Below are 25,507 nucleotides of genomic sequence, written 5' to 3'. Positions count from 1 at the left end.
ATTGATTGATTGAGTTGATTAGTCATCTAGTGCCCATCCCTGACTTGTCTAAAGAAAAATGATCATGACAGTGATGATTTTGTAATGAAAACAATCCTTATGTTTAATTTTTCTAATTACTTATGGGCTTTGAAAATGGAGGAAATGCATACAAAAATGGCTGTCATTCCTAAATGGTTGTGATATTTTGGTTAAAACCCTGTAATTAAATCTGAAAGTCGATACTACAAAGATGTCTTAATTGTTTCATTTCAACTCCATTGTGATGTTGTACACATGCAAAATTACAGGAAAAAAGTGCCACTGTCCAATTAGGTGTTGCCGAGACTGTATTGTGATATTTGCATTTATTTCCAAACATGTCAAAATTCTGCACTTAAAACTCAGGGTGCAAGTATTTATGACCACATGTATTCCTGTAATTGCTTTTACTAAGTTGACTACATCAAACCTTTTCTCCAGGTTACGATTCTGTTGTTGTAATGTTAATTGTTCTTAAAAGAAAAGAAAATCTATTGCTAAAGGTTTTACTTGAAAATAAGAACAGTTTGCTGAATGTCTAACATGAAAACTCAGTGAAATTCTATTGTACTTGCAGTAATGGTAAATTTTCACCAGGTGGAGATATTGTTCCATTTCAAGAACCTTGAGTACAGGTTGCTATGGGACACAAGAACAAACCTGTTGCTTATAGTAGTAGATAAGTAAACACAGTCTTGCTTTTGTGATTTTGTGATTTTCTAATCGATCCATCCATTCATCCATCCATCCATCCATCCATCCATCCATCCATCCATCCATCCATCCATCCATCCACTACTGCTTATTCAAGGTCTGCTTTCTGTGGCAGCAACTACAGTGACCCTGACATCCTCCACAGCTACATCTTCTAGCTGCTCCGGAAGAATGTAAGGTGCTCTCAGATCAGATGGGATCTAAAATCCTCAAAATCCCACAAGCTTCGTCTGGATCTATGAAGGGATATTCTCACAGTTGGACCCCTCTGAAAAATCTTCAAAGTATGGCCTTCAGGAGGAATCCCACTTAGCTCTGAGAAACATCAATGAATTTTGAGGCTCTAATGATGACTGAGCCTAGAGTACCTTTAGTTCTGCTTTAGTTGTTTAGTTTATATCACATTCTCATCTTCAACTCTTTAAAATATGAAACCTGATATTTGTGGTAACGTCAGTTACATTTTGCTGCTGAGGCACTACAGCCGACTGCTAAGTACTGCGTATTGTGTGCTCTCACTCTTTCCTGAGTCTGTCCTTGGTTCCCAAACTTCAGTCCAGCGTCAGTATTTTCTCTTGTTGGTCTTACCTTCTTCAGTTTAACGACAGCCTCTCTGGTCTGGGAGTCGGTGGTTATTTCAAACATCGCCACACCATCACCGTCTATGATGCGGTAGTTGACCAGTCCATTCTCTCCGAGGTCGGGGTCTTTGGCTTTGAGACGACCCACTTCCCCTCCCGGAACTTCGTCCTCAGACACAGACATGGGATACACACCTAGGAGGAAAATACAGAAATTTGACTTTTAATCAGCAACATTTGGTGATGCTGGTGTCAACCTGCGGTCACAGCTTGCGTGGGTATTCTGAACCCGTCGTCGTCCTCAGACCGCTGCCGGCTGCCATCCACTGGGTTTACTATCTGATCCAGGGTCAGTCCTGGATTGTAGAGAGGGACTAGCATGAGCTATACCATCTGTCTCATATGGCCCAAAGGATATTAATATCCTCCGTAGTGTCAGGTGTATGTGCGTCTGAGGGACTCGACACCTGGCTTGCAGAATGGGAGCAGTCGGACCATATGTCTGCTCCTCCACCTCCTCCTCTCTCCCTCCTCCTTAAACCTTTCTCCCTGTTCCATCTCCTCTGCACATTTCATCACTCTAAATTCCCCTCCTCCCCATCTTTCCCTCATACAAGCTCACTTTTCCCAGATTTATTTGCCCCATCCTCCAAATCGCTTCTTTCCTCCTCACATCTTCCGGCCCTATGACACGGGTATCTTCTCCACAAGACTCTTATTTCATAGATCGTTGGCTACCATTAACATGTTTGTGCAGCTGCTCCAGATGCAGGAACCCGGCCGTCTTCAAAATAAAAGTACTATAATGATGTTATGTAATGTTTTAGCATTCCGAAAGATGAGTGAAGTGGGAATTCTGACAGGGAATGCAAATGTTAAACTGTTGTAGTCTTACTAAAGTTGACACACCTCAAAAGGTGCGCTTATTTTGGGTCACAGTTTTGCAGCAAGTTTGTGTTGATGATTTAAACATCATTGCTTTCCATAAAACACCTTTTGGTTTTTGCCAGAATAAACCTAAAGCGCACATTATTTAAGCGGCATTGTTTTTATACCACAGTGGGCTGTGCATATGCGGGGATTGTTTTGGTCTTCTGTGTCCATCTGTGAACGAACAAAATAACTTTTTGTTTTGATCTAATTTGAGTCAAATTTGGCAAAAGGATTGAGGGGCACCTGAAGACAAAGAGACTTAATTTAGTTCACAGGTCAAAGATTGGTCCAAAGCACATGTCCATAGTGTCTGGGGTTGCAAAGGGGTGGAAAAATTCCAGTGAATTTCTTCAAACTTTCCACAAACTTTCTACCTGAAGCTAAGCTTGGGAAATTTTAAAATATTAAAAATTTTTGAAAACAATTTTCAATATTCCAAGTGGGAAATGTTCCATGGGAATCAACAGGAATATATGTGATTTAGTGGGAATTTATGGAAATTAATGGGAAATAACTGGAAATTTATGGTCATTTCTAAAAACTGGATCACATACAAACATAAATATAATCATTTTGTTTTGTCATAAGCAGACAAGCATGCAAACATTTTTAATACAATTTTTTTAATTACATTTTTTACTTTTATTCATGAAGAGAACTTTAATTGATCATTTCATTTAACAACAAAAGCAGAAATATTGAATAAATGTATTCCTTATGACTCCCCCCACACCCTCCACACACACACACACACACACACACACACACACACACACACACACACACACACACACACACACACACACACACACACACACACACACACACACAAAACCTCACTCAAAATGTTTCACTTTTTTTTCTCACTGGATGTTAGGCTCAAATGTGGTAACACAGCTTCAATAGTTCTGCTGTAGTGTGCAGGATTCTAGAAATGATCTGTGCATGCGATTGAGGAATGAACAGCGTGGGGAAAAAATTCAACTGAATTTGTATTAAATATTTTTTATTTTACCCAATGTATGCTGCAATATGGGTTTTTTAAAGCTACATTTAAGTTCCCTGTTATATGCTAACCTGCAATTTTGCAGTTTTTTCCAGTTCATTTCCATTAATTCCCACGGAATGTTTCCAACTTTGAAAATTCCCAGAAATTTGTATTCTTAATGATGACTATTAAGCACTAATATTCTACAAATAATGAATGTTTATGAGTTCAATGGTACGAATGTTTCATGTAGTAAAAGATGGAATGTTCCATTCAACGGGTTATGCAACTAATGTTTTTTCATTCATTGATTGAATGAAAAAACATTAAACATTAAATAGGAGTCCAAAATTGTTCTCACAATTATGACGATATAGTCTGTGATGCCATGCACTGACTTTGTGTACAGACTGCTGTCATGTTTAGCTAAACGCCATCCCCACTAGTATGTGCATGTGCGGTGGTTGCAGCTGCCATTTCACAGTGTGCAGTGGTACAAAATGGATGGAACCAAATTTGCATGGTAAATGGAACCAAATTTGGACAGTAAATGGAACCAAATTTGCATGTTAAATGGAGCCAAATTTGCAGGTTAAATGGAACCAAATTTGCATGGTAAATGGAACCAAATTTGCACAGTAAATGGAACCAAATTTGCACGTTAAATGAAGTCAAATTTGCAGGTTAAAAGGAACCAAATTTGCACGTTAAATGGAACCAAATGTGCACATTAAGTGGACCCAAAGTTGTGCGTTAAATAGAGCCAAATTTGCATGGTAAATAGAACCAAATTTGCATGGTAAATAGAACCAAATTTGGACAGTAAATGGAACCAAATTTTGACAGTAAATGGAACCAAATTTTGACAGTAAATGGAACCAAATTTGGACAGTTAATGGAATCAAATTTGCATAGTAAATCGAACCAAATTTGCATGGTATAACTAAACAAAATTTGTGTGTTAAATGGAACCAAATTTGCACTGTAAATGGAACCAAATTTGCACAGTAAATGGAACCAAATTTGCACGCTAAATGAAGTCAAATTTGCAGGTTAAAAGGAACCAAATTTGCACGTTAAATGGAACCAAATGTGCACATTAAGTGGACCCAAAGTTGTGCATTAAATAGAGCCAAATTTGCATGGTAAATAGAACCAAATTTGCATGGTAAATAGAACCAAATTTGGACAGTAAATGGAACCAAATTTTGACAGTAAATGGAACCAAATTTTGACAGTAAATGGAACCAAATTTGGACAGTTAATGGAACCAAATTTGCATAGTAAATCGAACCAAATTTGCATGGTATAACTAAACAAAATTTGTGTGTTAAATGGAACCAAATTTGCACTGTAAATGGAACCAAATTTGCACAGTAAATGGAACCAAATTTGCATGTTAAATGGAGCCAAATTTGCAGGTTAAAAGGAACCAAATTTGCACGTTAAATGGAACCAAATTTGCACATTAACTGCACCCAAAGTTGCTCGTTTAATGGAACCAAATTTGCATGATTAATGAAACCAAATTTGCATGGTAAATAGAACCAAATTTGCACAGTAAATGGAGTCAAATTTGCACGTTAAGTAGACCCAAATTTGCACAGTAAAATGGAAACAAATTTGCGCGTGGAATGGAACCAAATTTGCACGGTAAATGGAACCAAATTTGCACGTTAACTGCAACGTAACACAAGTGGGACGAATAATTCATGTCACGTGACATACAAAGCACCAATCAAATGACAAGGATCTACTCAGCTGTTATATCAAATGACATATTCTACTGACTGTGGGTAAATGTAGAGCATTTCTATAGCACCATTCTATCAAATGCAGACCTTCAAAGCACTGATGCCTCACACTCCCTCCTCCCTCAAAAAAGACAATCTTTTTTAAACATCTGTATTTATTAATTGAGGGTCCTTTCTCAATGTAAATGACCTGAAATGAATTGGGACGTTCAGAGTCCATATTTAATCAAAGAGCGACACCAAAAAAGCTCTGAACCATCCAGACAAGCACAAACTTCCATTCATCAGTGTGGTTTGTCAGCATACATGAGAGAAAGAAGAGAACAATTCACTGAGCTCCATCAATCTCACACAAATATCTCCTTCCATCCGCTCACCTCGGACCATCATCTGACATCTGCCTCTGGTTTTTCTCACCAAATCCACTCACTCTGCACTTCACTTCAGCCTCACATTTTCTGCTCCATCCTCCAAACTCCCTCCATTCATCCTCACCTCTCCTCCCCTTATGTCTGTCATATCTATCTAGTCTCCGCCCGCCTATTCTTTATAAAAGCTCATTTCGTCCCTGCCCTCCCTTTGCCCTTTTTCCTCCGCTCCCATCACTCTCTGCTCGTGTCCTTCCAGTCTCCTCATTTCTAAGTAGCTTAAATGCAAAGGCTGCTGGCGTTGGACTTAAACCGTTGTGTAACAGAATGCGCCTGGCAGCCTGGCAGTCATTACTGTGGGAATAATGATTCACGGCACATACAGGGAATTTACATTAATGACAAAATAAGCACAGGAAATAAATGTGAGGTTCAGTGTTAGAATCATAACAGGAAAAAGGTCGAATGCACAAATAAATCACCTTCATCCGTTTCATCCACATATTACCCAGAGCAGCTCCGCCTATAGAGTTAGGAAGTTCTGTCAGGGATTCCAAAGAGCTCAGGATGGACCCCAGCAGCTAGAGAAGGTCAAGGACAGACCCATTTTCATCTGGCTGTGGCAAATAGATGGTTATTTGTGAGCCGTGGGGATGGACCGGTTGTCTACCTGGGTGGTTGCCACCCAGTACCCAATACAGTTTTATGTGGTGTGGTGGATCCAGAGATGCACAGCTCCAGTGTAAGATCTCAGACTGGACCTGACCTAATCATATACAAAAGGCAACCTACCATAAATGTTTTAAGGTACTCATTCAATGTTTCCACTCGGGGAAAAAAGAAAAAAAACTTCTTCATTGGGATGCTCCCAATAGGGGGTGCCACAGCACTCAGCTGTCTCCATCTCACCCTCTCCTCTTCATATTCCTCTGTCACAGCAAACACCTCCATGTCCTCCATTGGCACATCCATAAACCTCCACTTTGACCTCCCTCTTCTCCTGCCTGGTGGCTCCATCCTCAGTATCCTTCTCTCTATATAACCTGGGTCCCTCCTCTGCACATGCCCAAACCATCTCAATCTCACCTCTCTTTGTCTCCAAACCGTCCTACCTTCATCACTCCTAAAGCAAATCACAGCATCTTCAGCTCTGATCCATTGGGGAAAAGTTACTGCATGAATATTTGAACAATTTTAATGTATTAATTTTAACAATCAAATAACTATAGTAAAATCCAAAGGCTTGTGGAAACTGATAGTGTAAACCTTCTTTGACAGTGGCCAATAAACTTCCTTGTAAGCACTTTATACTGTGTGAAAGTAGTCCAATACAATACTGATACTGGAATCTTTGGAATCTGTCGATACCGATACCAGCCCAACACAAAATACAATACAAAACATCTAATTCATTAATAAATACATTTGTTTAGATGTACTTTGCTAACCTAAGCCATCTAACAAAATATTAACTCAAATTTTGAACCAAATATTGTCCTCCCCTAAATGCAAACCTATAATAACCAACAACATGACTCAGATGCACAGTAGATACATTTTCATTTGCAATATCTCATTCAGTAATTTTGGCTAATATCTGCCCGATACTGTTCCAAAATATCGGCACACCCTCATATGAAAATATGACAAAGTATAGACTTATTTCTTATATTCTTTTCAAACATGGCTCTAGGGATGGGAATTGATTAGATTTTAATGATAATTGCCATTATTGATCCTGATTATTCGTCCAACTCTTGATTTACTTTTTGATCCTTGATTAATTTTGTGTGAAAAAACTGTAGATCTATACAGGATTTCAGCATTAATGCAGCATTTTTTTTCTTGTTGCTAGGCAGTTTCTTGTCGTGACACCCAACTGTCTGAAAGAAACGCCAGCATTGATGAGAGGAACCGATAACATCTCAGGCATGCAATTCAATGGATTTAAACATATAAATTGAATTCTCTACCGGAACTGGTTCTCGATTCCTATCTTTAAACAAGTGTGTTATTTGTGTGAGTCAGATCTTTGAAGAAGAATCTTTAAGAGTACGAGACGCTGCAAAGATGCATGCGTGTACATTGTTTCTCGCCGTAGAAGCGTTATGGCTGGTTTTCATACAGTATGTCCAAAATATCAAAAACCAAAATATTTTCAGATGCATTATATGTATTTCTGTGCCTTGAGAAATGAAAATCAAACAAAAGTTTGCTTTTAAAATGCTGCGGTGACACAAACATGTTTTTCTAGCAGGTGCCACCGTTTGAAGTCGTGAGCAGAGAACACGGCGGCTTGTTTTAGGAGGCACTTCTATAATAACTATCCAAAAAACAAACAAACAAACAAAAAAAAAAAACAAAGCCAGTGGAGGTAAATGACTTGTGTGAGTGTGGCGGGCAGAAATCAACCAGGAGATGTTCTTTCTCGGCTTCAAACGGCTGTGATTATCGTGCGATCCGTTGTTGTTTGAAGAGGCGAGCTCGCTGTGAAGAAGTATGGATGACATTTATTAACGGCATTAACATCACCGCTGCCATGTCGGCTCAATAAAGACTGAAGTCACTTTTTACATGCCTTCTTTTGTTCTGCTCCTCGTTGCATCGGTGACGCCGTGATGGATTTTCTGAATGTTTGATAATGAGGTGAGGAGGAGAGAATCACAGCAGCTTGAATATTGAGAGGCAGTCACGCTGTGCCCGATGTCTTTGTCTGTTTTATCTCTCCTGTCGTCCTATATGCTGGTTTTTTTTTTGGTATTTTTTTATGCTCCCGCTATTCTTTCACAACTTGCTTATCTGTTCCCCCCCCCCCCCCCCCCGTCTTTGTCTCTGCATGACTACTGAATAAGTCATCACTGTCCTCATTCACACCATCTGCAAGCCGTTTCTTGCAGGTGTTTGGACGTTTTTTTGAACAAACAAAGCCGCAGCCATAACAGATTGCTGTTTACTGTTTTTTCCTAACACAGATGTAAGGTGCCAACGGTTCGAGGTAACGCAGGCCTGTACTTTACATGAGAGTGATGACCTTTGGCCAGAAAACATTCTGGGCCTGATTTATGAAGATCCCAGATAATGAGTGCTGAATGGAGTGGGCAATCCGAACCTTTGCGTGTTGCCGTGGAGACAGTTTTGCGCGGTGGCGGCGCCAGAAAATTTTTGTTGGGGGGGGGGGCTGAGGGGGAGCTGGGGTAAAAGTTGGAGAGGGTCCACAAAATGTCGTCGAAATGAACAATATATAGTGAATTTCTTTATAAATACCAAGGTATATGTTTTAGTCACCCGTGCTCCTCTAAAATGTGGTATCAATGCACACACACATCACTTAGAATGATTGCCAAACAACGATATACAGCTTCTGTATATTATGTGTTAGTGCGCGGCTGCAGCCAACGTGCTTGATGAATTCCTGCACAAAAAGTAGTTCCCAGATAATTGTGATATATTTCTGTGAGATAATAAGTATATCTCATCTAAATCAATTCTAAAATTTACCAGTAATAAAATTATAAAGATACGTAAGTGAAGTTTTAAGAGTGGCCGTAATAAATATTTCGGAAACCTAAATTTTTGGAGTATGGAGTTAAATTTGTCTCATTAATACTTGCAAATGCACAGAGGGTGATTTACAAATATCCTTTGATTTGTACATGTGCTTTGTGATCCACAAACACAAATTTCTGATTTGTAACTTATGTGTAGGTTTTAACAAATAAATGTTTATTGCAAAACTGAAAATTCTGTTTGTGAAGGGTGATTCAACATTGGTGGATCACTGAACACACACATTCATCACTTTGCTCAGTCACACAATATTGAGACATTCTCAGCGCAAAACTGCAGTTGAGATCCACAAATATGTCAGTCGCTATTCACATTATTGGCAGAATTATTGGGGGGGCTGCGGGGGGCTTGGCTCATTATTGAGGGGGCTTAAGCCCCCCCAAGCCACCCCTTGGCACTGCCACTGTTTTTGCGGGTGATTTTCGAAGACTAATTATGCAGTTGATAGTAGGTTGTATTAAGACTTAGAGAGCAGGATGTCAATGAGGATTTTGTGTGTTAATGGCTGCAAGCACAAAATTAAATCAGCCACATGCATGTATGTGCCTTGTGCTGTGTTACACACAAACTCTGCCACATAACTGAGCCTGTTCATGTGGTGACAATTTGGAAAAAAAAAAAAAAACAGACAACAAAACTATTTATTATTTCAGAAATGTATTTATAGTGCCATAGTGATTGGCACCGCTGCCTCACAGCAAGAAGACCACTTCTCACCTGGTCATTTCTGTGTGGAGCTTTCATGTTGTCCACACATCCGTGTAGGCGTGCTCAGCTCCCTCCCACTTTCAAAGACATGCAGGTTAGGTGAACTGATGACTCTATATTGACCATAGTTGTGCGTGTATGTGTAAATGCGTTGGCCTGTCTATATGTGGACTAGCGGCCTGTTAGGGATGTAACCCGACTCTCACCCTATGACTGCTGGGATAGGCTCCAGCCCCCTCCCCACCGTGACCTTTGACTGGAGTAAACAGGTGGAGAAATTGAATGAATAATTATTGATCCATCTGCCGTATTTAAGCAAACTGATGAAGAGAAATACTGTATTCCACCAGCTGCTCTTCATTTTCCAACGGCAGAGCGCAGCATAATTATTCACCAGTTCATTCAAAAACTGAAGATTGAAGAAGAATTACATTTCTGAAATAGGAGATTTTTTTTGTTTGTTTGTTTTAATAGCCAGTGCATAAGTGCAATCCACAGCTGTGGGATATTATATTTCACAGGCGGCTCAGTGGATTAGCGGTTAGCACTGTTGCCTCACAGCGAGAAAGTCCCAAGTCCACTTCCAACCTGGTGCTTTTTGTGTGGATTTTGCCTGTTGTCCCATGTTTGTGTGGGTTCCAGCTGTGTGTTCTGGCTTCCTTCCACATCCAAAGGTGAATTGGTGACTTTAAATTGACCTTGAGTGTGAATATGTTTGTCCATCTGCACGTGTGGGTCCTTCGATGGACTGGCGGCCTGTCCAGGGTAAACCCCGCTGGGATAGGCTCCAGCAACCACGCGACCCTTAATTGGAATAAGCAGGTGGAGAGAATGAATGACTGAATTCACATTCAATAATTATTTTCTGATACAGATTAAAAGATGATTAACCAAATACAAAGTGTTGTGCCACGTGTGTAAAATCACCACGGCTTAACGTGACGTCTTTACATGGATTACTTTAACAAGTCGTCAACATTTATACTAATGTCAGAAGAAAAAGTTCACATTTGAGAAGCTGAATTGAGTAGATGTGTGGAATTTCCACAAAGTCGTCATCGTCTCTCGTCTGCTCACACTGGGGGGTGTGTGTGTGTGTGTGTGTAAGCAAACAAGATAATATTTTTGCCACCTGACCTTTGACCTGATGCCAGGTCCTGATTGCTTCCACATGGTGCAGGAGGGGTCATCTGGTCTGATAGCAGGACTGCTGAGTGGCGAGAATGCTGCTTCGCTTTAAAAGGTCAAAGGTCATGAAGAGGTGCTGGACAACCAGCCGCCAGTAGTATTTTTTTTATTGACCCCCTGGAATCTAAAGGATTTTAGGTAGTTATCTTTGTGCCTTCATTTACCACACAGTCAATTATCCTGCTGGAGGAAATTTGATCAAACATCAGGCAGAAAGCTAAAAATGAAAAACAACCTTACAAATAATTTAGAATTTTCTTGAAGTCACAAAAGCCACAAAACTGGAAATTAATATTTTTATGTGAAGGAAGCAGAAATGGAAAAATTGTAATAATAGAAAGAAAACAGTTTATTTGGATCTCAGAAGGGGTTTAAAGGAACAAATAATCAAGACATTTGAGTTTAAAATTTTTTGGCCTTCAAATTTTACAGATTTTCCTTTGCAAATTTCCGAGAAATTTAAAGCCGAAACCATCAGCGGATGGCAAATTAATTTGTTTAACCTGTTTAGTCAATTTGGTGCTAATTGCAGAAGAAACAGCAACGTGACATTTATCCACATCATGTGGACAAAGGGGGCTGGGCTGACAGCTTTATGACCTACAGTGACTTACTGCTCGTTCTGCTGTCAGCGTGGAGCGAATCGTTGTAAATAACCATCTAATGCCCCAACTGCAGGGTGAAAATCATTTATTAAAATCAATAACTGGGCAGCAGCCTGACATATGATCAGGATTAATCATTTGTTTGAAAATGAGCTCAACAAGTCTGTTTTTATGACAGATGTAAACAAAATGTACTGTGGTGGACGTGGGTCGACTAATATGTGGATTACAGGGGTCACGGATCACAAAGGGCACAGTGCAGATCGACAGCCCAATCTCACGCCATTTCATGATGATGTCACGGAAAGTACATTAATGTGTTAGTTTGTGATTCGCAGCAAGAAAATGTGACGCTTTTTGTGACGGGAATATGAATTAATATTGTGATGGTATCACGAAATGTGGGGTGAGGTGGTGGTGGGGGGTCTGTTGGAGTAATGGTTAGTGTGAGGGGAAGGGAAAGGGTTAGATATAGTAAATAATAACAAACACGTCATGAAAATGTGACTTATTTTGTGACAGAAGCACAAAAAAAGTGTGAGGCTGATCTGGGATGAGATACAGATTTTAGGCCATGATAACATGGGTCAACACCATTTTTCTTGCATGGAGTTTTTCAATGGATTCTGGGTAATTTGAGGTGCTGAATCCAAATCTGGTGTTAGTTTTTGTCAATCACATCACGTTTTTGAGACATGAAAACATATTTCTCACATCAAGCACTGAAGCGGAAGCTGCACTCTCGCACACCTCTTCAGTGCCATAAACGGTATTACGGCTTTTGTGCACATTTTGCAAACTTGTTTTAAAAGCTACGCTCTTGAAGCTGTTTTTGTGCATGATTAGTGGCATCAAACCCGTGAGTGAATGAGCAACTTTTGCGTAATCCAGCAATATGGAACACGCAGATTGCAAAAGAAATGTGAGTTTGATCAAGGAAATTTCAGCTCAGATTTGGATTCAGGACCCCAAAACTACCCTAAATCAGATGTCAAAGTTCATGCAAGAAAAAAAAAGACCAGTGTTATTTTTTGGGATAAGCAAATAAATAAAAAAAAAGGACAAATACTACTTTGTTGTCCATTTTAAACAACAAATCTCATTTTAATCTCACTTTTAAACAGAACTTAACGAAAAATGAAAACAGTTTTTAATGATATTTTAAAATAAAATACTTAATTGTTGTATTAAATTGCAATCTGAACAGTATCAGCTGAACAAAAACACTGACTTTGTCAAACTCCTGTGTCTTGGGAACACTGTGGGGTCCCCTAGGAAGAGTTAGAGAACTTTCATTTTCTGGGAGGAACTAAATTTTGAACCACGTGGATATATGTTGCAACAAGATGTTATGACGAACGTTTTATATTTTATGGAGGTGTGAGGCAGAAATTCAGAGTTCGCAGTTTCCACTGAATACAACATGAACTTGAAAGATAGCTCCTCCTCCTTCCCACAATAAACATTTCACGAGCAGCAATATGAGCTGTCATTTTATAACATTCCACAGAAATTAAAGAATTTTGTAGATTTCAACACAATAAACTTGTTGATTTCTGTGAAAAATCACAGGTATATAATTTTATATTTTGCAAACTGGATATGTTTTGGTTTAATAAATCAAGTACCTAGAGGAACTGTTTTCGGATTTGCATACTTGTGATTTTACCTTTTTTTGGATATGTTATAAATGAAATGTGCAATGGACAGATTAATGAAAGTTATTGGTATAAATTACTGCTGACGGCTTCACGGAGAAACCTGTTGTTCACAAAACTCTCCATCAAACTGCAGCTTGTCGACAGAATCAGATTTGATCTCGTCACACGCTGGAACACAGTCGGCAGACTCGATCCACTGCAGCTGGAGTGATGCTTTTGACAGCTTCTCTCACTTTGACATTCCCTCCCTTGATGCCTCTTTCTCTCCCCCCTCTCTCTCTGTCTTTCCTTTTCTCTGTCACTCTCTTTTTTCTCACATATTCAGCTTCTCTACAGGACAAATCCTGAGCCACCGTCTCCTCTTTTCTCCTCCTCCTGTCCATCCTTTCCTGCAGCTGCTCTGCTCAGACTTCAGACTTTGGGAGGAGTCCCTCTGCACACAGCCTCAGAATAGCAGCAGAGAGAAAAAAAATAAATAAAATAAAAAAATAAATTAAATATGTCAAAAAAAAAGAAGAAAGAAACCCTGAAATAAGGGGGTGCGGGGGGGGGGGGGGGGGTAGAGTCAGCCAGTGGTCAGCATTTCTTTTTTTTCTTTTTTAGAGTTCAGATTTTTCTATGTGCTGAATCAGTAGAGCTGCAGGCAAATTGTGACATTAGTTTTCTCAGTTGCATTCAAAGACTCACTGCTGGTGCTTCAAGATTCATCCTTCTTTGTACAAATACATGAATGTTTTTTTCTTCCAGTGAGCACAAAAAAGAAAGAAAAAAGAAAGAAAGTGACATGATCAAAGCATGTGACAGCCATCAAATACATCAAAAATGTGACCAAAACAAATCCAAACAAAACAAAAAAGCTTCACCCATGATGTAAAAAAAAAAAATAAAAATAAATAAATAATAATAAAAAAAACAATCATTATGAATGCAAGAACAATTATTTTTGTGTGTGTTTTTAGTATCATAACCAGGTCATAAAACCAGAAAACTATTAAAGTACCACAGGATGGATCATGTTTTTATGGAGGTTTAGAGCAAGAAAGTAAAAAAAATGTGAAGATAGCAACTACACAAGGAAGAAGGAAGAAATAAAGCAGACAAGAGGGAAGGAAATGAGGTTTGAAGAAAAGGGGAAGGGAGAAAGACCAAAGGGTACAAAGAAGAAAAAAAAGGAAAGAAAAAGTAGGAATAAATAAAAAAATAAAAGAATAAAAAAATGAAGGATGGAAAGATGAAAGAAATGAAGGGAAAAGAGCAATGGAAGGATGATAGAGAACAAGGAAGGAAGGGAGAAGAAGGGAAAAAAGAAGACAAACCAGGAAGGAAAAAGGAAGGGAGAAAGACCAAAGAATAGGGAAAAAAAAGGAAATAAAGAGTAGGAATAAATAAAGGAAAGAAAAATGGCCAGGATGAGAAATGAAGGAAGATTAAGAAAGAAAGGAAGATGAAAAAAGCAGGAAGGATGAATGAAATGAATAAGAACAGCAGAATGAATGGATGCTGAAAACCAATGAAGGAAGAGAGAAGGAAAAAGAAGGAAGACAAGGCAGGAAGGAAAATGGAAGGGAGAAAGATGAAAGGGTAAGAATAAATGAAGAAAAGGAAGAATGGAAGGAATGAAAAAGGAAGGAAGGATAAAACTGAAAGGAGGATGAAGAACCAGGAAGGATGAAAGAAATGAATGAGAAAAGAGGAATGAATGGATGCTGGAGAATTAAGGAAAAAGAAGTGAAGAAGGAAGAAAACAAGCAAGAGTGAGGAAAAATATACTGAAGAGAGGAGGAGGAGAAATGGAAAGGCTGAAAGAAACAGGGTGGAAAACAAGATAAGGATAGAGAAAACGGGAATGAAAGGAAGAAAGTGAACACAGGAAGGAAGAAACAAAAAAGTGAGGAAAAGAAAGTGAAAAAGTAACGTAAAAAGGAAGGAAGGAAGGGAAAGGGAGGACAGAAGAAATAAAAGGAAAATGGAGATAGAGGAAGTTGTGGAAAAAAAGAAGGAGCAGGAATGGCAGAAAGTAGAGGTAGGCAGATCGATCTTAATATCGATACCAACGCTGGTATTGATATTAGGTATTGAATGGTAGGTAGGTATTGAACGATCCTTGTGTAAAAAGATCGATACTCAAGCTTTTTTTCTCTCCTGCACGCACTGACTGCTGCGCACGCAGATTCATCAAAGTCTACTCTGTAAGAGCAGCGCTGTGCTGTGTCACACAACACGGAGTAACGCGCCCTTGTATTGTGCTTTGTCAGCCCTCTACCTCCGGAGATTTTGTTTTAAGTTGTGTTGAGTGATATTTTTTAAACAAAAATGTTGATTGTGATAATAAAGTATTTTGTTGTCACGTACAATGTTTGGCGAAATTCTGTCCTAGGTCTTTTGGATCCTTTGGATCTATGACGCTTAAATATGAAAAAGTATCGGTATCGATATCGGTGACACTGGGCCTGTGTTTACTTGGTATTGGATCATACTAAAATTCCCGGTATCGCCCAACCTCTAGCAGAAAGAAAAACATGCGGCAATAATAATGTCTACAAATATCACCTTTGCCATTTTCTCTTTAACTATAAAGTCTTATGTTCTTGACAAGAAACTAGGCTGAATGTGTTTTTTGTTGACTTTCCAATTCTGACATGAGAGGAAACGGCTCTGATGATGCGTTCAGGGGACGCTCGGACATGCTGGTACTCACTCTGTGGAAACTTGGGAGGGTTGTCGTTGACGTCTGTCAGGGTGATTTTAACTTCAGTGGTTCCAGACAAGCCACCCATGTGACCTCCCATGTCTTTGGCCTGGATGACGACGTCGTACTCCTGACGCGCCTCGCGGTCCATGTTTGGCAAAGCCGTACGGATGATACCTGCACACACAAGAATGACGTTTAGTTCGTACCTGCAGCACTGTGCTTAAGTCCTGAAGTGAAGTGAAAACGGATCCAGTGAAAGACTAATGTGAAGAATTATTCGAGTTTTTCTAGCATGTACGTGTGCATGTGTGACAGCAGGAAAAGCTGATAATCTGCAAACCAATTAGAAATGTGAGCCGTAAAACTGAGCCAGTCAGACAGCAGCACAGCTTTTATTAACCAGATACACTCTGCACAAAAATAAACTAAAAATCTCTTTGCACAAACCTCTAAATTTCCATCAGTTTTCTCTACACTGATTTCTTCTTTTTTGTTTTCGGTACCATTATAGGACACGATATCACCTCACCTATTATGTGAAGTGGTGTGAGTGGGTGAATTTGCTCTTGTAAAGAAAAATAACAATAAATTTGCAGTTTATTGCAGAGTGGTGAACATGCACCATATTTTCAAAACTATAAGTCATGTTTTTTTTTATTACTTGTTTAGTTGGTCCTGCAACTTATATGTGAAAAAAATACTGCATTGTCATCTATTGCCACAGGATGGCACAGTCATCGTGCTGGATGCCACCCAGCGTAAATCAAGAGGAAGAATACAAAGATATGCTGAGTATTACAGAACAAATGAAATTAATAATTCATGTTCTCAAACTGAAAGACCACACTCAGAGACCACAAAGACCACAAACAGGGGCATTCAAGTTCATCCTACTTGGCTCCACTACGTGACTCCGCTTGTTTGTAGGACAGCCAGAAGAGCAATAAGGAGAGGCTAAGTTAACAAACTATGTTTTATAAATGTTTAGAAGATGTAAAATGTTTATTTACAGTTAGTGAGGTAAACATGCATGTGTTTAACCTCTAGACATTTTTGTCTGTTCAGTGGCAACAAGAACTCTGGTTTTCTTTGTGCAATGTATAACATTAATTAACCCATTAACTTCTGCTCGCTAATGCAGTGTAAGCCTTATGAATAATTCATTTTTGCATAAAGCAGTAGCATCCCGTTTAAAAAAATAAATGTGATTGTATATGTTTCCCTCTTCTTTGTGCATTTTCTTGATGCGACTAATATTCTGGTGCAACATATAGTCTGTAAAATATCATAGTTCTTATATGTAGTTTGCTGCTGTCAACATGTGGGCTAAATACGATTCTTTAAGAATAAGTTAACTTTCCTTGCAAGTCATATTAAAACATTGTTAGCATAAGATTCACACTACTCCACTCACCTTTGGCAGCTGCTTCATTTTCCAAGATCCTTTTGAGGAAAAAGTTATTTTAAGAATTTAATCCAACAGATCGAAGGGGCAATCTAAAAATCCGCTGCCTTACTTACTTTTTATTTATTTAAATCACGAGTATTTTAGCGTTACAACACATCTGAAGAAATATGGCCAGTTTGGTGTATCAACCCTGAGCCAACCTGAGACTGTAATTCTGGTCAGTTTTTTAATCTTTCACTCAGATGTGGCAACAGTATGCAGTCCCCCATAGAGATTTAATAACATCACCTTAAATAGACTCATTGGCTTTGGAAACCCTTGTAACAATGCAGTGGGTGTGTTAACAGTTTGTTAGCATGATAAGTCAAAAACAAAAAATTCAATCATCTTGTACATCTCTGACATCAAAGTAGAAATAATGAGGATGAACATCTTAAAATTTGATGAATGTTGATCCACCACTTCTATCACAAAAGCAACTTTTTTTTTTTACCTGCACCACTGGAAATTAGGAACAGGTGTTACTGTCAGTGAAAATCCTGGACAGAAATGCACAAAATCGTTATTTTCTCATTATGTCAACGCGGTTACATTCTAAAATGCAAATAACAGTGACAACGCCACACAACCCCGCAGAAAGGATTTTATATGAACTCAGCTGCAAAAACAAAAATAAAGGGAGGGATGTGCTCAAAGCGAGTTACAGTGATCAGTATGTCTGATATTTATATTGTGTATTTATATTTGCAAACTTTTTCTTTTTTACTTTCACTTTTGATACTCTGTGTGCTTCTTACCCTGTATACCGCTATACAATGCTGCTGGAACCTCAATTTCCCTGAGGGAGTCTTCCCAAGGGATCAATAAATTTCTATCTAATCGAATCTATTGTTACAAAATCAAAGGGATAAACTGTTAATTACCTCCGCCAAGCAGGTTATGTTTTCGGTCACGTTTGTTTGTTTGTCTGTCTGTCAGCAGGATAACTCAAAAAGTTTTGAACGGATTTTGATGAAATTTTGTGGAGTGGTTGGAAATGACAAGAGGAACAAGTGATTCAATTTTAGTGGTGATCCGGATCACGATCCGGATCCAGGAATTTTTTAAAGGATTCTTCACCATTGCGGGATAGGGGGAATTTTGACATTCTAGTTTCTAACTCCACAAAAACAAGGCAGAAAGGCTTGAAAAAAATTTAGGTGTAACATAGTCAAATGTTCTATCAAACAACAAAGTTTGGTGATGATCGGATCCAGATTCCAGATCTGGTGATCCAGAATATGCAAAAATATAGGGAAAATAGAAAATGTGTCAGTGTGAGGTGACAAATGAAGCTAGAGATGCACAACTAACACCAAATTGTAGCTGAATCTGTACTGATTCAGTAAGGTGTCATCAGATTTGATGTAGCTTCAAATGTTATGGAGCTAGACCCAGAAGAAAACCGCCATTACCGAAAAATCGTTTTTATACAATAACTTTTCAACTAATAAAGACATAAAAGTGATTCCAAGTTCTAGTGGTATGTTTTCATGGTCAAGGATGTCAAATATACAGGAAAGAAAAGTGTATGTATCATAGTTTTGGTTGTAACACTGAACTGTTGAATAGATGACTGTGCCAAGGAGGGAATCTCTTTAGAGTCAGTGACCCTATGGCCTTGGCGGAGGTTTGCACTCTCTGAGTGCTTCTAGTTTCTAATTGTTGTAATAGCTAAAACTCAAATAATACAGGACGAGTCCACATAACCCCATAGAAAGGATTTTGTATGAAATGAGCTGCAAAACAAAAATAAAGCAAGGGACGTGTTCAAAGCGAGTTACGGTGATCAGTATGTCTGATATTTATATTATGTATTTATATTTGCAAACTTTTTCTTTTTTACTTTCACTTTTGATACTCTGTGTGCTTCTTACCCTGTATACTGCTATACAATGCTGCTGGAACCTCAATTTCCCTGAGGGAGTCTTCCCAAGGGATCAATAAAGTTCTATCTAATTGAATCTAATCTTACAAAATCAAAGGGATAAACTGTTATTTTCTAATTGCTTTAATAGCTAAAACTCAAATAATGCGGGATGAGTCCACACAACCCCATAGAAAGGATTTTGTATGAACTGAGCTGCAAAACAAAAATAAAGCGAGGGACGTGTTCAAAGCGAGTTACGGTGATCAGTATGTCTGATATTTATATTGTGTATTTATATTTGCAAACTTCTTTTTTACTTTCACTTTTGACACTCTGTGTGCTTCTTACCCTGTGTACTGCTATATAATGCTGCTGGAACCTCAATTTCCCTGAAGGAGTCTTCCCAAGGGATCAATAAAGTTCTATCTACTTGTAATTGAATCTAATCTAATCTTACAAAATCAAAGGGATAAACTGTTATTTTCTAATTGCTTTAATAGCTAAAACTCAAATAATGCGGGACGAGTCCACACAAACCCATAGAAAGGATTTTGTATGAACTGAGCTGCAAAACAAAAATAAAGCGAGGGACGTGTTCAAAGCGAGTTACGGTGATCAGTATGTCTGTATGTCTGATATTTATATTGTGTATTTATATTTGCAAACTTCTTTTTTACTTTCACTTTTGATACTCTGTGTGCTTCTTACCCTGTGTACTGCTATATAATGCTGCTGGAACCTCAATTTCCCTGACGGAGTCTTCCCAAGGGATCAATAAAGTTCTATCTACTTGTAATTGAATCTAATCTAATCTTACAAAATCAAAGACATAAACTGTTATTTTCTAATAGTTTTATTCGCTAAAACTCAAATAATGCGGGACGAGTCCACACAGCCCCATAGAAAGGATTTTGTATGAATGGCAGCTGAAGCAGACACTTCTTCTTCTTCTTCTCTCTCTCTCTCAGCATATGTGTGGGATTTGTAGTAGTGTAGCTCAAGTGGCCACGAAGCCCAATGCTGCTTGCATTTTAGATTTGTGAGTTTGTAGAAGTGCACTTTGAGCTCATTTATAGATTTTTCATCATAGCGCTTGGCTAACGGTCAGTTCACACGCCTTTGCAAAGTGTACACCCTTCATTCATTTCCGCGTGTCTCCCGCCGCCTCTCACAGTGACTCTCCACTTCAAACCTTCACGCCTGCAGCGCTGCATTTTCATCCTCACCTGACTGTGACTCCACAGAGAAATACGGCTGTCCTTGCAGGATGCTGTACACCAGTCTGGCGCTGTTGCCATAGGTGGGGTCATCAGCATCTGTAGCTGTCACCTGCATCACCGACGTACCTGCAGGACAGACACACAGACATGACAGACGACTATGCCTCAGCGATCTGCTTCATGAAGACTTTGACAAACAAGCTTGTCACAGCCTGTGTAGATTCAGCCACCTGCACCGGCTGGATGGAAGAAAAAAACCAAAACACTTTTTAAAAGGGTTTTTTTTTTTCTTTCTCCTGTCTCTCTGCAGCCACACGCCCCCACTATTTCTCCATGTTTCATCATTACCAGGCACAAACTTTCACACTCCAATTTTGGTCATTTCCATCTTTTACATTAAAGATGACATTTAGCCTGTGGGCTGATGGAATCCTATCAGCCTCAGATTGATTAATTCAGACTCATTGGATAATGCAGAAAAGAGAAGGATGTGTCTGTCTGGTTCTAAAACAGCCTGTTAACATCACCACCACAAAAAACGGACCAAGATATGCAACCATCTGACACAAAGACGTAAATGAATCGCCAACTGTGAGGTTAGAAACCTGCACACTCACTAGGACTCATTTTCTGTTTTCATCCCCACCACAAGGTGGCAGTAGTGATGACAATGGATGCATTTTCATTTGTTTCAGGAAGCTCCTCCTACTTTTTTAGCAAACAAGAATAAATGACACAAACATTTTTTTTAACAAAGAACAAAGCAACTTTATTATAGAAGGATAAAAAATAGAAATAAGCAAGATTATAAAATCAAACCTTCACTGTATCTGTTTCATCTTAACAGCAAAATTGCAATGCATTGTGCATTTTTGAACCTGCAACACATCTAGAAGCCCTTTTTTTTTTTTAGCCTTTCAACCTCCTTCCAGCCTCCATCCTGTGACTTTTTTATCAATCATCACCAACCAGTTTGTGTGCTACTCACCAACATTGGACATCTCTGGCACCCTGGCGTAGTACGGCCCATGTAGAAACTCAGGAGGATTATCGTTGATGTCCTGAACTTTGACTATGAACTCTGATGGGGGTTCCAGGGGCTTATTTGTGTCTCTGGCCACAGCCTGGGCTGTCAGCGTGTACTGGGCCTGTTCCTCACGGTCCAGGGTTTTGGTAGCGTGGATGTTGCCCGTCTTGTCATCAATGACAAAGATCGTTCCTGCACCTTCACCGGATAAGATATACTTGATGTTGCCATCACCCGAGTCGACGTCTGAGTGGAGCTGAGTGGAAGAAGAGGATGAGATGCAAGAAAGACTTAAAACTAAATCGCTATTCCATCTACAGATGTGTTTTCTGGACAGTAGTATGAGAAAGAGGTCCGGGCATTGCCTTGAGTTGCCCTTTCACACATGTAGCACACAACAATAGACTGTCTATATCAGCTGCATTTTCACACAGTGGAAAGACACTAATCAGGTTGGTTTGGGCAACAGCTGGGTAAACATGTGGAAGCAGGACTTGACACAAAAGATACAGTGAGGACATAACCCTTGCCTTTCCTTTATGCCAATACCTTTACAGGAGAATGTAGGCCAAGTCTTTAGGGTGTTTCCTGTCTTACTCTACAGCTGCAAGACTTGGATGTTATCCAGTGACCTAAGGCAACAACTGGATGTCTGTGGTACAAGGTATTTTCATAAGATCTTTGGAAGATCTACTTAGGGAGACTAAGATGAGAAGTATCCCTCGGAACACCAATGTGATGCATTTCTCAGGATATGATCCACAGGTGCCTCAGTGTTGAGGACCCTAGTGGCTGCAGAAGGCCAATGGGATACCCACATTAGCTGGTTCAAGCATTAGCAGAAGACCCTAAATATGAAGTTCTTTTACACATTTTTGTTGGCCAATTCATGGAAGTAGCCCGTCTTCTTCACCCTGAACAATGACCTGTTCTCCTCCAACCTGAGCTTAACGGAACATTATAAAGGCTTTGCAATTGGGAACTCGCAGGGTGTAGTGCATTTAGGGTCTGGACCAACATAATCTGACATTTGTGTTCTCACATTCTTGTCTTCTGGGTAAAACTGTATCTAGACAAGTTCAGGTTTGCAGAAGATGAGTAATTGGAGCTTTGTGACACTGGATATAAATGTTATTTTATACATGGCTGAGATACAGTAAGTGAGCAACCTCAACCAGAACCTGGGTTGATTGGGCACAACTGAAGGCGGGTCACCCCAAGTAGTGTTATATAGGCCCCGAGGTCCATTGGTGCTTAGCGCTGGGTTTCACTGTATGAAGCAGATGAGAGTCTATGACTCATCCTGAGTGGGTCACCAGTCCATCACAGGATACTTTGTCAGCCAAAGCTCGTACTCATTTCCAGCAGGGTGGATTGAGACAATTCTAAACTTCATGAGCTAAGAACAAACTGAGTTTTCCATTGTATGACACATTTTGGGGACAGCTGCATGACTGTCCTCACCTGTGGGTGGAGACAGTCATCATTTAGCCACACCCCCAGTCACAGCTTTGCAGTTTATCCCATATATCAGCTGTTACAGAGGCACAGCTGAAAAGAAAACAATTCCATACGGCTCACGTCAGCGTGACGTGTGCCGTGCCGAGCCAGTGGAAAGGCAAGAAAACGGCGCTGATGGTTACAGAGAAGAATGGCTTGGTTGCTTGGCAACATCAGTCTTCCATTTTCCAAGTCTACAAATTAAGCGAGTTGATGGATTGATGTATACGGGCTGGTTAGATATGCCGCGTGACATGGGCGAATCCTAATAAGTAAGAGACTAAAAGGTTGTCATCTAAGAAAAATGAGGATTGTTCAATTCCATTAAAGTCTTTTTCTTCCTTTACAAACCCTCCGCTCTGAAATATGACTCTTTGTGAACATCATTTGTTGTTTGTTCACAAAGCTGCGGCTTGGTTTGAGTGATGTTGTTGGTGGCAAGAAGCCCCACTAATCATCTTCAGTCATCAAAGTGAATGTGACCTCTTCTCGCTCCTTCTGTCTTTGTTTTTTTTTTTCCTCTAGAGAGCAAATTAGAATCTCACTGGATCAAGTCATTCACGGCTGTGGTTCGACTACATGGGTTCTACTCACCCTGCCCACCAGAACCGGGTCAGGTCCAGTGTACTCCTCAATGACAAAGAACTGATTCCAGACCCATCCTCGTTTGGACCTGTGGAGAACTTGTCCTTCTTTCCCTGTCCTCTGTTTGTGTCTGTGCAGCGACAGATGACCTGTGAAGACCAAAATATGAACATGTTTCTCTGTAAACAGACTGACACAACTAGATCTGTTTTGGGTTTGATGTTCCATGAGCGAGTTTTCTGTGTGAATTTTTCCACAAATGCATCTTCAACCTGGGTGGGGAGCACCTCATACAGTCAGATCCATAAGTGATTGGACATTGACAGTCATCTCAAGGCACTACACATCTCCAAATGTGTGTGATCATTTAAGGAGAAGACAAGTGAGGGAAGCCACCAAGACACCAGTGACAGCACTGACAGAGTTACAGGCTTCTGCTGCTGTGATAGAAGATTGGATTGCATAGTCCATCTTCATGGTAGACTGGCAAAGAGGAAGATTTTCTTAAAAAAAGATGATGTGAAATTTCAGTTAAAGTTTGCCAGAAGGCACATGGTAGACTCGAGCCTGGCTTTCGTCAAATTTTTTGCACTGCAAATCCTTCTCTGTTCCACTCCAACATGAAGCTGCTGCCACAGACAAAATTTACAGAAAGACATTTCTCCAGTCACAACCACAGCAGCCAGTAACTCCTTCAGAGTTGTCTGGGTGTCTTGGTGGCTTCCCTCACTAGTCAACTCCTGGTACAGTCATTCAGGGGTTGGAAAATGTCATGAAGCATCTCTGGGCAACTAATGTGGTGATTTGGTGCAATATAAATGAAGGAGGAACCATGCCACCTTGTTGTCCCACCTGGATGTTTGTGTCTGTGGCCCCTATGATCCAAGGAGGCATTGCCTTTCCGGGTTCCTACTGTGACGCCACAGAGCACAGAGACTCCCACCACGAGGAGGAATGTCCTCAGCAGCCCGAGGTCCTCCCTCTTCATCATCAACATCACCATCTCGTCCAACCCCAGCAGATGTTCACGTTACTCCACCTCCGACGCTCTGCTTCCTCTCAGTGGAGCTCCACCCTCCACTGAGACGATATCTTGTTTAGGCTAATGAAACGTGGTTGATGAACGTCCTGCTTCGTTAGCTGAGATGGAGCTTGTTGCCGCGGATATTCATCACCAACTTCCCCAGTGATCGCACTTCTTCTGGTTTTGCTTCTCACACTTTGGTCACCACCTCTGGCTGCAGAGATCCTAAAGAAGATGAGAAGCATCGCGGTCAGTAACGGGAAAACAACCTAAACATGCCAATGATGTAACCTTTCTTATTCAGATGCCTTTATTTTAGGGAGGAAATGAAAGTTCTGTAATAATCACAGCTGTGGACATGGTCATGTAAAAAGTAAACTGCAGATGCATGCTCAGGGAAGAGGTGGTGACCTCAACCTGCCTTGAATTTCTAATTTTTTTTTCCCTTCCTTTAGCAATATAACTTTAGCTTGATGAATACCAAGAAAACAAACAAACAACAAAAATGAAAAGTCAGTGGAACACTGACCAGTCTTGTCGAAAGGACTTTTTGCTGTTTTAATTTCAGTTTTCACGACTGGTTGATTTGCACTTCGCAGCCACCATATCACGGAGCAAATATTTCAAATTCAGTGACTGAGAGAAAATTTTTAATTTAACCAGGTTAGTCCCATTGAAATGTGGAGGTCGGTGGATATTTGTATTGAACAGTAGGTTTGTGTGTGATTTGGTTCATTCTGCATGTCATCAGTGACTGTCACAGATCCGAACCTGACTATGTGTACGCACGCACATGAACGTGGCAGAGGTGTAGCAGAGCACCTTCGTGAAACACAGCCCTTACTTCATAGCGCCTGCATAAAAATGCAAAGCCCACCCAACAGCACCTGCAGAAAAAAATCTCTGGAGCCGCCACTGACTGAATGAAAAGAATGTTGGAGAAATATCAAACTGCAAAAACGCAGTTGTCGCATGCATTGTGATGTGCACAGATGGCATGTTCTACACGCATTTTGTGCATCTAAACCGCATTTTATTGCGCCACTTTTTAAGG

General features: G+C 39.9%; 1 protein-coding gene across 1 annotated transcript in view; it reads right to left on the bottom strand.

Annotated features, from left to right (window-relative positions):
* cdh11 (cadherin 11, type 2, OB-cadherin (osteoblast)) overlaps positions 1 to 25,507 on the bottom strand; it is a 266,524-nt gene that overhangs the window by 43,091 nt on the left and 197,926 nt on the right. The window contains exons 3-8 of the mRNA XM_034184513.1: positions 24,282 to 24,678; positions 23,439 to 23,578; positions 21,306 to 21,600; positions 20,324 to 20,443; positions 15,787 to 15,954; positions 1,324 to 1,511 (exon numbers count right to left, since the gene is read on the bottom strand). Of these exons, the coding sequence (XP_034040404.1) occupies positions 1,324 to 1,511; positions 15,787 to 15,954; positions 20,324 to 20,443; positions 21,306 to 21,600; positions 23,439 to 23,578; positions 24,282 to 24,432 (1,062 nt within the window). The 5' untranslated portion in view covers positions 24,433 to 24,678. The remainder of the gene's footprint in view (positions 1 to 1,323; positions 1,512 to 15,786; positions 15,955 to 20,323; positions 20,444 to 21,305; positions 21,601 to 23,438; positions 23,579 to 24,281; positions 24,679 to 25,507) is intronic.

This window comes from Thalassophryne amazonica, chromosome 13 (genome assembly GCF_902500255.1).
Source record: "Thalassophryne amazonica chromosome 13, fThaAma1.1, whole genome shotgun sequence".
Lineage (NCBI taxonomy): Eukaryota > Metazoa > Chordata > Actinopteri > Batrachoidiformes > Batrachoididae > Thalassophryne > Thalassophryne amazonica.
Note: the sequence above shows the minus strand (reverse complement) of the source record. Positions and strands in the feature narration are given on the sequence as shown.